General features: G+C 38.4%; 1 protein-coding gene across 4 annotated transcripts in view; it reads left to right on the top strand.

Moving 5' to 3' along the window:
• LOC105467451 (autophagy related 2B) overlaps nucleotides 1-16156 on the top strand; it is an 80842-nt gene that overhangs the window by 57042 nt on the left and 7644 nt on the right. For all 4 annotated transcript variants that reach the window (XR_978896.3, XM_011717057.3, XM_011717058.3 and 1 more), the window contains 8 exons: nucleotides 5-146; nucleotides 2608-2810; nucleotides 3720-3946; nucleotides 4938-5046; nucleotides 6284-6478; nucleotides 7439-7540; nucleotides 13656-13734; nucleotides 14052-14259. Coding sequence is in view for 3 of the 4 variants with exons in the window: in XM_011717057.3 (XP_011715359.2) it covers nucleotides 5-146; nucleotides 2608-2810; nucleotides 3720-3946; nucleotides 4938-5046; nucleotides 6284-6478; nucleotides 7439-7540; nucleotides 13656-13734; nucleotides 14052-14259 (1265 nt within the window). In the remaining variant the exon portion in view is untranslated. The remainder of the gene's footprint in view (nucleotides 1-4; nucleotides 147-2607; nucleotides 2811-3719; nucleotides 3947-4937; nucleotides 5047-6283; nucleotides 6479-7438; nucleotides 7541-13655; nucleotides 13735-14051; nucleotides 14260-16156) is intronic.

Genomic DNA, 16156 nt, shown 5'->3' on the forward strand with positions numbered 1-16156 from the left:
ATAGGTAGATTCCAGTGGTCGATCATCCTCCCGTGGTCCAGTACTTCCTGAAGCAGATCAACAAATATTACGAGATCTGATGAGTGATGCTATGGAGGAGATTGACATGCAACAAGCCACCTCGTCAGTAAAACCACAGGCTAATGGTAAGACCAGGACTCTTCTCAGGGAGCACTGATGTTAATGTTGGGGCTTACATTATTTGTGTTCTCATAAACTTAATAAGTCATTTATTAAAGACGCATATGAGTTTTTATAGATACCTGTTAATCATTCAGCTTGTGTCTGCTCAGTGTCTAGTAAATACGTAACTCTGGCCAGGATGGTGTCAGGGATACAGAGGGAGTAGAAGGCAGAGCTTATGTTTTCTGATAGCTTGTAGCCTAGTAAAACAAATGGTCACAAGACTGGTGCCAATACTTAGACCGATTGATAAATGATGTAAGAAAACACTTCAAATGTGGTATATCCTCTGCTCCCCTCAGAAAGGATTGGGATAATTTTATTAGACTTTAGTAAAGTAAGATGGCTTGGCTTTTTATAAGTGGATGGGATTTAGGTAGGTAAAGAGGGAGGAGAAGGTGATCTTGGCAAGGTCACTAACATCAACAGAACACAGAGAAAGGCATGCATGAGCCTCAGTTATTTAGCCATGACATTCGGGCTCTTACTGAAACAAAAGTTCCCTTCTTGTTGAAAAGAATTAGATAATAAAGTTGGATAAGCAAAGAGGGACCCAGGTGATTCAAGATCCTTGAAAGCCAAATGGAAGCAGGTAAACATTTTAAAGCCTCTATTTCAACAGTATTTTTTTCTAATTGAATGATCATAGCTGTATCTATATATTGGGAAATCTTAATTAAAAAATTATTTCATGGTGTTTTAAAAGTCTAGTGTTAACTGTTGCTTTCTTGCTAATTTAGGATAAATTAGAACTAAGGAAGCAAACTGGGACTTCTAGTGTTCTATGTACTACAATATTTGTAATAAATATTAGCAGCTAGGCTGGGCACAGTGGCTCACACCTGTAATCCTAGCACTTTGGGAGGCTGAGGCAGGTGGATCACTTGAACTCAGGAGTTTGAGACCAGCCTGGCCAACATGGTGAAACCCCATGTCTCCAATTAAAAAAAAAAAATAGCTAGATGTGGGGTGTGTTGGCAGGCGCCTATAGTCCCAGATACTTGGGAGGCTTAGGTGGGGTGGGAAGATCACCTGAGCCCAGGAGACAGAGGTTGCAGTGAGCCAAGATTGTGCCACTGCACTCCAGCCCGGGTAATAGAGCAAGATTCTGTCTCAAAAATAAATAAATAAATAAATTTATATATGTATTTATATTATATTTGTGTGTGTGTATATATATGTATATATATTAGCAGCTACCTTAATTACATGGGAAAGAATATTTAGTGTTTATTTACTGGGTGGCTTCAATATACAAGATTCTGTACTAGGCCCTGGGTACCTGTAAGGATGAGTAATTCTGAGGTACTGCTGTAGAAGAATTTGAAATCTAATCTGTGAATCTCTTAAAGCCAAAATGTATCTTGATTCAGCTTAGTGTTCTCAGCCCCATCACAGTGTTTGGTTTTAATGAATGAATGGGGAAAGAATGAGTATGAGTGACTCTTAATATGTAATATAAACATATTAAAATATACGTTGACATACAGATTTTGGTGCACATGTAATCTTTCACGACAGCTGCCTAAGATTAGGTGTCCAGTTTGGGTATCCCAGGCCCCAGGTAGTGGTCTTCTTTTCTTACTTGAATCGCTGTCTCCTCTGCCACCTAATGCTTGCTCAACAGCTATTCTTCTCTCCCCTCAGCAAGGCTCTGCTAAATGTAACCAGTTTCCCCTCCCATTGTAATATCGTCCAAGAAGTTTCTTCCAGAGCTCCGCCCATAGGACAGAATTGTCAAAGGTGAAATCCTGGCTAAAGCAAAACTCCACTCAACACTAACTAGCAACTGCTGAAGTCCTGAGCTTCCCCAACGCCAACTAACTGAGAGGAAACTGTCTTTATGACATTGCCATTTCAAATGTATCATTAATCTTTTTATTAGTTTTTTGTTTGTTTGTTTGTTTTGTTTGTTTTGTTTTTTTTGGACAAGGTCTTGCTCTGTCACCCAGGCTGAACTGCAGTGGTGTGATATCAGCTCACTGCAACCTCCGCCTCCCGGGTTCAAACGATTCTGCTACCTCAGCCTCCCAGGTACCTGGGACTGCAGGTGTGCGCCACCGTGCCCAGCTAAATTTTGTATTTTTAGTAGAGACGGGGTTTCATCATGTTGGCCAGGCTGATCTCTTAACTCCTGACCTCAGGCGATCCACCCACCTCGGCCTCCTAAAGTGCTGGGATTATAGGCTGAGCCCCCATGCCTGGCCTATTAGTGGTTTTTGATGTATTTCTGACTCTTGTTGAGGTGTTTTGGTTCATGTTACTTAAGCTGTCTTTAAGCCTCAGATTCATAGACTTATTTTAAGAAATAAATGAGATATTGCAGATAAAAGCACACAACATATATCTGACACATGGTTAAAATGCTTGTTGTTGTTGTTGATATTTCAAAGTGTGCCAAAATGTTGTAATCTTTTTATCTAGGTGTTTTGGATGAAAAATCTCAAATTCAGGAGCCATGTTGTTCAGACCTCTTCCTGTTTCCTGATGAGAGTGGGAATGTATCCCAGGAGCCCGGCCCCAACTATGCCTCATTCTCTCACCATTTCATCAGTGATGCAATGACAGGCATACCTACTGAGAATGATGACTTTTGCATTCTTTTTGCACCAAAAGCAGCCATGCAGGTAATAAATTAATAACATTATTGAAGTCTTGAATGGTGTTACAAATTGGATTGACCAAAGGGGTACCTGGAGAAAATTCTGTTGATTTTGTCAATTCTTTATAGTTCAGAATTACTTTGTTTTTTTAATATACTATTGACAGTTTGTAAATGGTTACTGTACTTTACTATTTCTGTGACACATCTAGAGACTCAGAGAAGAATGTTATTTGCAAAATTTCCAACATAGATTATTGAACTCCAGATTTTTTATGTAGTAGGATGACTCTTCAAGGATCGTGAAATTAAATGGCAGAAGGATCTGCTGCACAGAATTGCTAGTCCAAGAATTGGAAAAGATAAGATGTGGTTTGTGTGAAGGCTGATGGTTGGGGTGTGTTTGTGTGTATGTATAGATATAGGGGTGTGGTGTGTGTGTGTGTATTTGGAAGGTTTCCAGGAATTGTCCAGTTGGTGACTGTATTTGTCTACTAAATTCTGAGAACCTTCTGGTTAAATTTTTAAAAATCCAAACAATCAAACTCAGGATAAACCTGTTATTAAAAACATGGTAATATCATCTGTGTGTTGAAATTTGTTAACTTTTGGTTTGCAGTATTGACTTTAAACAACAAAAAAAATACCCACACACTAAATTTTTGCTTTTTTATTATCAAACAAGTAGTGAAAGCAGAATTGTAAACCATAAAAAATCCTTGTGGAGTGGTTTACGTAGAACAAAGAGAGTTTATTTTATAGTTAATGAAGCAGAATATCTTTGTGATGACTAATGTCAGTAACCAGCATGTTATTTTATATATTGGAATTATTAAAAAGAATGTAGAAGCAAGAATGCCCCTTGAGATGCGCAGCATAATCAGTTCTTTCTAATTAGAAAAGAGAGTATGTGTTACCTGTTTGTTTATTTTAGGAGAAGGAAGAGGAACCAGTTATAAAAATCATGGTTGATGATGCAATTGTGATAAGAGACAATTATTTCAGTCTGCCTGTTAAGAAGACCGATACGAGCAAAGCCCCCTTACACTTTCCCATTCCTGTGGTTCGCTATGTGGTGAAGGAGGTCTCTCTTGTCTGGCATCTTTATGGAGGAAAGGATTTTGGAACAGTCCCTCCCACTTCTCCGGCTAAAAGTTATATGTAAGTTAATTACTATATAAGTTTATTTGGCAGGCCAATATATTCTTTTCATAGAAAAATAAATAGAATTTTCCATTTCCCCTTTAGAGAGAAAAAAATAGAATTTATCATTTTAAGAATTAATAATAAAGTAGTATTAAAAACTGTAATTTAAATGTCACTCTTACAGTTTTCCAGTTGTGAACTTATTTGTATTATTTGTATTTTTACTAAAATGTTGACTTTCGTCATTTTCATTCAGCAGAAATTTTCAGGTATCTACCATGTACTTACTTCACAAAAATAAGTAAGTCCTGTGAGTCATGTGAGTGACAGAGGGCAGTGAAATGCAAGAAGTGTGTCAGGAGGCGGGGCCCGGGCAAACCCTGTCCCCAGCATCCAGCAGGGCACTGAGCAGAGAGTCAGTGGTCATTGAGCGCCTGTGAGACAAGTGCAGTGTGCCGGTCGCTGGGAGAGAATCAGGTGGACAGAATCTGTGTAGGGGACAGACTTCCTTGTTGAGGTGGGGCATGGCATGGAGGCTGCATGGAGCAGTAACATTTGACACAATGGTTCAGCAACTTTTTCTACTTAAAAGTGATTTTAAAACACATCGAACTTTACTATAATTATTTTGTGTATTAGTTGGGATTCCAAGGACTTGTGCTCTGACTATAAAGGGTTTCCAAAGTAACAAGAAGCTTATAAGGAGGTCTTATTTCTAAGTGTATCCTGTGATACGGATTCCAGCATCATGATTAGCTTTTCTGGTAGTTTTGAGTATTTAGCAAGCAGATGATTACTCTAATGACAATAATAAAATGTGTGTTTTCAATGTCTCCACAGTAAAGAAGATATGGTTTTGGTTTCTAGTAATTTGTGGCAGTGTTCTGATAGCTCTGTACTCTTACTTTGTCTTTCATCTTATCATTTTCCTTAATGTGATTCATTGACTTTCTTTGAATATTCCTTTAACAAAAGGGTTTTTTTTTGTTGTTGTTGCTCATTTTAGTAGTCCGCACAGTTCACCTTCTCACACACCCACAAGACATGGACGTAATACAGTATGTGGGGGAAAGGGAAGAAACCATGACTTTTTAATGGAAATACAGCTCAGCAAGGTAAGATGGCATTTGAAAGGAAAAATCCACTTAAGTAGGACATTGCGGGGGGTTCTTTTGTTATCCCCCACCATGTAGTCTTGAGCCTTAAGTCCCAACCCTTTGGATTGGAAAAGTGCAAGGATCTTGTATAAAACTCTTACCTCTTTTTCATTCTCAAATGTTCTAAGAAGACTGAGGTGTTTTTCTTTTATTTTTGTTTGCCTGGGCTACCTGTAGAGCAGTGGTTCTCAGAGTTGAGCAAGCTCAGAATCCCCTGGAGGGCTTATTAAAACGCAGGTTTCTGGACTCCACCCCAGAGTTTCTGATTCAGGAAGTCTGAGGTAGGGTCAGACTGAGGAGATGCCGCCCTAGAGCATCTGTCTGGGAAAGCCTGTGTTTGGACAGTGCATCTGGCAGGTCCTTTGTGAATGACTAGAGACCAGTAGGGCCAGACCACTGATGGCATCACATGCATTTAATTCTACCAGCTTGTCTGAGATTGTACCAAGTGTCATATTTTAGGATAGTTAGCATAGCAATATTGTAGTGATGACAATTCCATGTATTTAATCATATCTGTGCCTCCTTTTGGAACTTGAACCCTGCCTCTGTTGATTCATTCTAAAGCAGTTTCATAGGTATGCAAGATAATAATTTTATGTCTTATTCCTACTGAGAATTTTCCTTGGAAATAAGGGATTTTACCAAGGTCAAATAAGAAATGTTAGTCAAGCTTCTCTGTGTATGGTAGGGTCCACATAGTCCCCCTTATCCACAGGCATACATGGTAATAGTCTCAGTGGATGCCTGAAACTGCAGATAGTACTGAACTTTATGTATACTGTGTTTTTTCCTATTTATACATACCTAAGGTAAAGTTTAATTTCTAAGTTAGGCACAGTAAGAGATTAACAATAATGAATCATAAAATAGACCAGTTATAACAGTATACTACAATAAAAGTTATGTAAAAGGTGTTTCTCTTGGTCTCAAAATACTGTAATATTTTTGGACCTCAGTTGACCATTGGTAACAGACTGTGTAAAGCAAAACCTTGGACAAGCAGGGAGCACTGTAGATTAATAAATGAGTGAACAAGTGAAGGAATGTCATGTTGTTGATTTTTTTGAAGGTGGAATCGTAAGCTGAGGTAGAATTCAAAGGAAAGATGAGTGATATTTTGCATTTTAAAGAGAAAATACAGTTTAATAAAATGTAAAGAATTGTTCCACGTTCGTTCTCCTTATCTGTTAAGGTGAAGTTTCAGCATGAAGTCTACCCCCCATGCAAACCTGACTGTGATTCCAGCCTCTCGGAACACCCAGTCTCCCGGCAGGTGTTCATTGTTCAGGATCTTGAGATTCGAGATCGTTTGGCAACATCACAAATGAATAAATTTTTATACCTGTATTGTAGTAAAGAAATGCCTCGAAAAGCTCACTCCAACATGGTAAGAGTAAACCTCATTGTTTTGTTATGTTAGTTTTGGAAACGTGTTTTTATTATATCTAACTGCAGGAGAGTTAAAGTAGGGAAAATTACTAGATATCTTTTCTCATTTTAATGTGGAAAATCCCTTTTGAATGTATTGCTTAAAGTTTTATGTTTAAAAAATTATTTTGTATGTCACTTCTAGGGTCCATTAACTCTAATTGCTAATAAATTGATATCTGAGGGAAACTAGAAGTCCCTAGTGATCTATACAAAATATGTAGTATTGCTGAAGGTGTTCCAGATTTCTAACACTCTTTACATCTTGGTAAGGTAGAAATGATTCATTCAGGACTTTGGAGGTCCTTCATAGAATTTGCTTTTGGAATATGGGCCTATGGTTAGCTTCAGGGTTTCAGTAAACTCCTGTTACTAAGTACAATATTATCCATCTGCAATTTTTCCTCTAAAGAGAGTCTATATCTTTAAGCAGTTCCCCTCCCCCCCGCCAATCCCCGACAGTGTCTCACTCCGTAACCCAGGCTGGAGTGCAGATCGTGGCTCAATGTAGCCTCAACCTCCTGGGCTCAAACTTCCTCCCATTCAACCTCCTGAGTAGCTGGGACTACAGGCATGCACCACCATGCCTGGCTAATTTTTTGTTTTTTGTGGAGATGGGGTTTTTGTATGTTTCACAGGCTGGTCTGGAACTCCTGAACTCAAGTAATCCTCCCACCTTGGCCTCCCAAAGTGTTGAGATTACCAGCATGAGCCATCGTGCCCAGCCTTTAATCAGATTATTGATAGGGGCATGTGACCCAAAAATGTTTGATTCAGTCTTTTAAGAAAAGAGGGTGAACAATTCCTCTTTTTCTCATACAGTATAGGAATAGGAATTTTTCTTTTTTTTCTCATTTTTAAAGAGAAGAAGGTCATCATATTATTGTGGAAAAATGCTATTCTCTTTCTTACCTTGTAGTTGACAGTGAAAGCCTTACATGTGTGTCCAGAATCTGGCAGGTCCCCACAGGAGTGCTGCTTGAGAGTGTCGCTGATGCCGCTCCGCCTCAATATTGACCAGGTTTGTAGCATAAGCGCGATTCCTGCTGTTACAGTTAGATATAGACTGCATGTTCAGAATAAGGGAATTGCAATGTTTATCATTATTGAACTTTTATAGCGGTTACATACTTAAAGCAAACTTCTGATAAAGAATAGGGCAAGTTCATTAGATGTTTGGAATCTGAACTGTGGGTGAGTAAACATCATTAGATGTTATTCCCCAGTCTCCTACTCATGGTGTGATGTAGACCTTAATACCTGCTTCTTGTTCTCTAATCCTTAAGTACTGTACTCCCAGTTCAGATATGCATATATTTTCAGAGTGTATTAGAGGATTCCCTGATGAATTGAATGCTGCTCTGTCTTCATTGAAGCATCTGGAAGAGAATTCTTTCTGTGCTGGGCAAAATGAGAAATGAGTAAATTGGTATACATAAAGAAGTCAGAAACAACAGAGATTTAGACTTTCCCTAAAAAAAAATTGGGATTGGGCACAGTGAAATCCACTTTCCCATATTCTAGCAGGCATCCCAACAAATTCTGGACTTTGCTTTGACCCAGAGAGCTGTTTAAAACATAGCTGGTACCTCTTCCAGAAACTTTTTCCCAAGGTGTATGAAAATAGGATGCTTAGCCAAGGTATAGTAATATCATGGCGAGAAGCATGGGTTTGGAGTCAGACCTGGGTTCCAGTCTTAGTTCTGTAGCTTTTACTAAGTTGTATGGCTTTGGGTAAGTTACTTAACAGCTCCAAGCCTTAGTTCCTTCATTGATAAAATGGGAGAAGTAGTAATACGTGTATCATAATGCTTTTAAAATGAAGTTTAAATAAATCAGTGTGTGAAAAACATTAGTTGGGTGCCTGACACACTAGGTTAGGGATCAGTAATGTTAACTGTTGTTATTTAATAATAACATAGCATATGATAACTGCAGAACATAAATGGAGTTTTTAACTAATCTGCTTTGAAATAACAAAACCCTCTTGACAGAAATTGTGTTGATATGAGCTCAGGTTTCAAAGTAGAGTATTTATTTGTGGAGTGGATGTTATTAATTTGCTTAAATAGTACTGATTGAATAATGTTCATTAGTTGTTTAAATAAAACTTGAATAAAAGCACGTAACAAGTATTTCAAGAATGAGCTTAAAATAGTATTTATAAACAAAAAATAGGCACTGTCTTAGAGAAAATGTACTGTGAAGTACAGAAGCTTAGCATAGCTCTACATTAATGCTTATAGCCTCTGAGCTAGATTAGACTTGCCAGTCAGTACTTAAGGTTTATGTTTTATCATTATGAAAAGAAGATATTTTGATATCCATACTTCAACTAAATGTATCCATATATTGATTGGTCTAGTGGAAATACAATGAAATATTTGTGGGAAAATTGATCTGTGGAAATCTCCAGTGTGAACAAGACTTTGAGTAAGATACATCTTTCTGGCATGACTTTACCAAACTTAGGAAATCCAATTTTCTTTCTTTTTTTTTCCCCTGACAGTGTCTCACTCTGTCACCCAGGCTGGAGTGTAGATCATGGCTCACCGTAGCCTTGACTTCCTGGGCTCAAACTGTCCTCCCACCTCAGACTCCTGAATAGCTGGGATTACAGATGCATACCACCAGGTCCAGCTAATTTTCTATTTTTATTTTTTTGTAGAGACATGGTCCCATTATGTTGCCCAGACTGGTCTTGAACTCCTGGGCTCAAGTAATCGTCCCACCTTGGCCTCCCAAAGTGCTGGGATTATAGGCATAAGCCACTGTGCCCGCCCTAATTTTCTTTAATAGACTTTTAATTTAATATTGAACATAATTTCTTATTTAGAACTATAAGGCGTTATGATTTTAAAGTGGGGAGTTATTAATCTTAGAACCATCAGGGAAATCAATTTTATGACTATCCTGAGGAAGAATGAGAAATAATTCATTAAGACATAAAAGCTAGGAAAAAAGCCACACTACAAATATGTAAGTGTTAATAAGCTATATCACCTAACACAAAAATTCTTTTTAGTTTGCCTCTTTTAAGATTGCTATACCATATTTTGGGATAGTAAATGGTCATCTGAGTAGAAAACCAAATATTTTTGTTTATTTTTTCTTGTGAAAACAAATCAGTTGGTGAATGATAATGCTTTGAGTATTATTTTTCTAACCAAGCACATCCCCACTTACTCATCTTAATTGAATCATGTGAAGTATGAAGGCAACACATTATTCTTTCATGTTTTGGAAAAAGCTGCATTGCTATTGAAGTTAAGTGCAACTGCTTCCAAAGCTCAGTGTTCCCATAGGGCAGGCAATAAGCATTGCAGACGGAATGAGTCCCATCTGGTGGATAAGTGGATGATGGAGGTCATACAACTAGTTTGAGATTCAAAATAGGAAGGGGGCCAGATTTCCTGACTCTGCTAGCCTGTTGTCCATTTTAGTTTTGTACTGCCGGGAACTCTGCAGGGAAAGTGTATCAATTCATTCAAAACCATTTGGTGAATACCTACCTTGTCCTAGGTTTTATGCTAGGATGCTGGGGATACAAAGATGAATAAGACATCTCTCTCTTCAAGGATGTCTTTATAGAAGACTGACATAAAGAGAGAGTTTTGATGTGCTGTGATTGAGTACAAGTGATACAGATAGGCATGGGATGGTATGCCTGACCAGAAGACGGCTCTTAACCTAGACTGGGAGTTTGGAAGGGTGAGGGATGCTCAGGAAAGGCTTTCTGGAGGTGGTGACATTCAAGGTGAATCTTAAGGAGTGTAGTGGAGCTAGGCAGGTGAAGATTTTTGTAAAGGTACCAAAAGCCTTATTCTGATTGTGGACTGGGATTGGGAGACCATTCTAGTAAATAAGATAAGTAAGTGCTCAACCCAGGCTGTATAGGATGAACACAGAGCACCAGTTTGCACAATTGTGTTTTTCATCATCATTGCTTCCTTGATTGTGACATTAAAAGGAATTCTTTTAACACTGTAAGTCATAGTGCAGTATTAATATCATGTATCATAGGATCTTCAAACTAGACATATTTTACAGTCAAAGTTTAGCATAAACAAGTTTTTAAAGTTTTAAAAAATTGATTGCATTGAGGTATAATTTACATATACTAAAATGCACAGCTTTTAAGTGTTCAGTGGAGGTTTCACAGATTTACACATTTGAGTAGCTACTACCCCAGTTGAGATATAGAACATTTTCCATACCCTGAAGACTCCACTCATGTCCTTTCGTAGCTCATCTTCACCATCCCAAAGTGACTACTAACTGATCTTTTGGTCACCATAGATTAGTTGTCTCCTGTTCTGCAACTTCATGTAAATGGAATTGTACTTGACTTCCTGTACTTACCCTTAAGTCTTTGAGATCCATCCATGTTGTAGCATGTATCCACATTCATTTTTATTGCTGAGTAGGATTTCGCTGTGGATATACCACAGTTTTTCTGTTTACCTGCTGGTTCACATTGAGGTTGCTGCAGGAATAAAGCTGTTAGGAAATTTATGTAGAAGTCTTTTTATGGGCATATGTTTTCATTTATCTTGGTTGAATAAATACACATGTAAGAGTAGAATTTCTGGGTCATAAGATAGGTGTATGCTGAGCTATCTTAAGAAGCTGCCAAACAGCTCTTCACAGTGGCTGCTGCATGGCACATTCCCACCAATAGCCATGAGAGCTGCGGCTGCTTCATAGCCTTGCCAAACTCGGTATTGTCGTTTTTAAAATTTGAGCTGGTATGCTTTGTGTACACTGTGGTTTTAAATGGAATCTCCCTGATAACAGGTGAGGCTGAACATCTTTGCATGTGCGTATTAGCCATTTGCGTATTTTCTTTCGTGTTTGTGAAGTGTCTGTGTCTTGCTAGTTTTAAAATTGGGTTGTTTGGGTTGGGTGCGGGTTACTCATGCTTGTAATCTCACCACTTTGGGAGGCCAAGGCAGGAGGATTGCGTGAGCCTAGAAGTTCAAGATCAGCCTGGGCAACATAGTGAGATTTTGTTTCTACAAAAAATAGAAAAAAATTAGCCAGGCATGGTGGTGCCTGCCTATATTCCCAGCTTCTCAGGAGGCTGAAGTGGGAGGATTGCTTGAACTCAGGAGGTGGAGGCTGCAGTGAGCCATGATCACACTACTGTACTCCAGTCTGGGTGACAGAGCGAGACCCCCATCTGTAAAATAAAATAAAATAAAATTGAGTTGTTGATCTTACTGATTTGTAAAGAGTTTAGCATATATACTAAAATCAAAAAATTTTGAGAACATTTTAAAAAGCTGGTGATTAGCATCTCTTTATCTGTTGTTTTGTGCATTTGTGGTGAAAAATCAGTAGAAACTATTGTCTCTTTGGTTCCCCCCCTTTTTTTTCTTAAAGAGCAAATTGATACTTGAAAATTTGCTGGTTTTTTTGAAGGTAATCATGGAGTCCCACCATTTATGGCATTAAAATATCACCATCTAGTGGCCAAAGAATAGTATTTTATGTGCTGTTAAACTGTAAACATGTAATCTTTGGTAAAATAGGAATTATATATATTAAATGCGTATAGTGGAAATAATATATAAAATACATACATGAATATATATGTAAAGCATAACAATATAATGAACAATTCATGAACCCACTACCCTGCTTCAGAACCAGAATATTTCCACTACTGTCGAAACCACCTGCTTGCTCTGCAGTCCATTGCTTAGTCTCCCATATGCATGTTACTTAGAGTATCCTTCTCATTTGCATCATTTGTACTTCTGAGATATGTGATCAGTAGACAGAGCTTTTGGAATTGTCAAACTGTATTGGTGTGCCACCACATATTTTGACCCTTCACATTGCATTTTGGCACAGTATTAATGTTTTGTGTTAGTTTAGGTTTTTTTTTTTGGAGACAGTGTCTCGCACTATTGCCCGGGCTGGAGTGCAGTGGTGCAATTTCTGCTCACTGCAGCTTCTGCCTCCCAGGTTCAAGTGATTCTCTTGCCTCAGCCTCCTGAGTAGCTGGGATTACAGGCGCCTGCCACCACGCCTGGCTAATTTTTTGTGTTTTTAGTAGACATGGGATTTCACTGTGTTGGCCAGGCCGGTCTTAAACTCCTGACCTCATGATCTGCCTGCCTCAGCCTCCCAAAGTGTTGGGATTACAGGTGTGAACACCGCACTCAGCCAGTTTAGGATTTTTTTTTTAATGAAAGAAAAGAATAAGATCAGGCTTAGGCATGTATACAAATATATCCTCGAAGATATATTTGTCAGTTTGAGTGAGATAGGCAAAACGAAGCTGCCAATAATGGGCAAATATGGCATGTACATACAATGTGAAGATGGAGCCATGCAGTTTTTGTTTGTAATTATGTAATTTCAGGAGAGACCACACTGAGTGGATTATTTTGATTATTTTGAATATCATGTTCAATGATGAAATGTATTAAGGCAGTATAATGTATGATAAAAGCAGAAGTAAGTCATTTGAAACTTTGAAGACACTTAAAAGTGTACACATGGTGAAACCCCGTCTCTACTGAAAATGCAAAAAATTAGCCGGGCGCGGTGGCGGGCGCCTGTAGTCCCAGCTACTCGGGAGGCTGAGGCAGGAGAATGGCATGAACCCGGGAGGCGGAGCTTGCAGTGAGCCAAGATCGCGCCACTGCGCTCCAGCCTGGGCAACAGCCAGAATCCAGCCTGTGCAACAAAGCCAGACTCCATCTCAAAAAAAAAAAAAAAAAAAAATGTCCAGCACATGATTGTTGGTAATATTATCACCACAATGCAGAATGAGAGCTAGTGCCAAGAGTGAGAGTGCTCCATTTCTAAAAAAAACTCAAGTGTACTTTGATTTAGTCCTTTTTACCTTTGTAATCTTTAACTTCTGTCTGTCAGTTTTCATACCTATAAATTAATTTCCTCATAGAGTTATGAGAATTAAAAGGGAAGTGTGTATCTGTGTGTGCGTGTATGTGGTCGGGGGAAGAATAGGAATAATGACTGGCATAGAGAAGGGATTCAGTAAATTGTAGCTATATTTGAACAATGAGTAAAATATATGAGTTTAAGATACTTTGTTTCATAGTTTTAGAAATAGGTGATTTTTTTTCTTCCTTAGTTAAAATTACATCTCTTAATTTTAGGATGCCTTGTTCTTCCTGAAGGATTTCTTCACAAGTCTTTCTACAGAAGTAGAGCTTCAAATGACTCCAGATCCAGAAGGTATTAAATATGTATAGTTTGAAAAGGCTATACCAAGTACTTGGATTGATTTTGATTGTTATGAGGCTTTTTTGAGACTGTACTTATAATATTTATTCCCACTTATGTAAATGTGTTCTGTGTTTATTTTTGTTGATTTTTGCAAATGCTGTTTATATAAAAGTAATAATTTAAAAGGTGAAAGCAAATTTTCTCTGTAACAAGAATCGTATTTTGATTAAATAAAATGTAGGAAAACAAATTAGATCAAGTTTGATTTAAATGGTTGCTCAGAAGAAGCATATCTAATTTTTCAAACATGCACATTACATTTTCAGTTAAAAAGTCTCCTGGAGCTGATGTCACCTGCAGTTTGCCAAGGCATTTGAGTACCTCAAAGGAGCCAAATCTAGTTCTTTCTTTCCCTGGGCCAAAACAACCTTCCCAGAATGATAGTGCCAATTCAGTGGAAGTGGTGAATGGCACGGAAGAGAAGAACTTCTCTGCTGAAGAAGCATCTTTTAGGGATCAGCCTGTGTTTTTTAGGTAACTAATTTAGTTTTAATAGCAAATGAAGTTATTTTAGACTTTTGAAGATTGTTCTGTGATGTGTGTGCTGGTAATCGTGAGGTTCCATCAGCTTTTCTTTGCACTGCCAAATCATCAGCTGGTGTATTTATCTGTATGTGGTCTCCATCTAATTGCATCCCCCTTATTTGCACATAGTAACCTGGTTCAAAATTCATCTCTCTTTCGATTCCCTGGCAGGAATTTCCTTTTCTTCTAGCTTCTTCCTTCTTTCTCTCCTCTGTCCCCTCTTTCCAGCAGTGTTATGGCGTGTTTGTACCAGACCAATAGGATATCCTTTTGCTTTTTTTCCTTTACGTATCTCAACCTGGCTATACCTGTCTGTCTTTTCCTTTGTGGGGATTTTCTACCTATTTTCTCTGTCAGCCCTTCCCAGTCGTTGTGTGTCTTTCCTGACCCTTCCCTCCCCGCTCAGTGGGCACTATTGGGGTACCCAGGTCCCCAGTGCTGCTGCCGTCAGCTGTGACTGCTGCCCAGTGGCTGGGCCAGCTTGAACACAGCACACTGCAGTTTCCTCATCTCCAGACCTGTTCATTCTTCTCGTCTTCTTTCTTTTCCAGCCCTTGATGGTAGGGATGGTGGCTTGGCCTTATGGGAAAGAGAAGGGATTGAAGATCAGTGCCCCCTTGTTATGAGGAACAGTTACATCTTCCCTGATTTTCTGTGCCGCTTTCTCACACATCCCAGGTTCCTGATTTCTCTCTTTCTCTCTAGGTTCTGAAGTTAGACTTTAGGTATGGGCCAAAGTCAGCAGTATTACTACTTGGAAGGGTTGTCACGTTTTAAATATTTTGCATAGTGATGAAAATAGGTAGAAAAAATGGAATCTGATAATTGGAAAGATCTTGGAATAGATGATTTCTGGTGGTTCTAAATCTTTCCACCACCAAAGGAAGGACCTTTTAAAATTAATTTCCTACATTGATCCTTTTATTTTTACAAAAACATGTATCTTAAGTGATAATTTGCATTCTTATTTTATTAGTCACATTTATAAACTGCCAATTTGATTTTTGTAAACATAGGCCTGAAAGCAAAGAATTTTGCCTTTTTCTTTTTTTTTTTAGCCCAAAGGAAGTTGGGTTGCTCATATATTTAGGTTTAAAAAGTACACAAGCCCTATACTTACTTAAGTAAATGTTTATTTTTTCCATTAGACTATTTAAAATATTGAGAATCGCTTATAGATTTTCATTTGTACTCTCAAAGGCTCCTAATCAGTGCCATAGTCCAAATTACACACCTTACAAATGAGTAAGTGAATGCCCAGAGAGATGAGTTGACTTGCTCAAGACCACAGTTAGTGGCCAAGGAACAACTAGAACACAGATCTTCTTATCCCCAATCCAGAAAATCCAGTACAGTTTTTAGTGATGTCATGAGAGCCCCCTTCCTCCAAACATTTATTCATTTTACAGATGTTTATTGAGCACTTTTAACTGTATGCCAGGTTTTGATCTAGGCACAAATGAACAAAGTAGAGAAAATATTTAATTGAGATTACAAATAATTAAAATAAATGGTTTGTCCTATTAATATGTGCCATGGAGAAAACAAAGAGTGAGAAAGGAGAGCATTGAGAGGGCACTGGCCAGACAGCCAGATGGAGCTGAGTACTCAGGGGACAGGCGTGACCTGAGGCCCGAGACTTCTTGTAGTGATTGGTGTAAATATAGCATCTCCATTTTGTTGTAGGCGAAGTGGACTTTGGTGAGATGGCTTAGGATGTAACCACCACCATTAATTCTATGGGAAAACTGTGTTTCAAGTTCCAAACATTGTTTGCAGCCAACTTTTGGAAGCCGGATCATTTTGTTAGATGTGTATCATCAGTATACAACCAGCCCTCTATATC

Source organism: Macaca nemestrina, chromosome 7 (genome assembly GCF_043159975.1).
Source record: "Macaca nemestrina isolate mMacNem1 chromosome 7, mMacNem.hap1, whole genome shotgun sequence".
Classification (NCBI taxonomy): domain Eukaryota; kingdom Metazoa; phylum Chordata; class Mammalia; order Primates; family Cercopithecidae; genus Macaca; species Macaca nemestrina.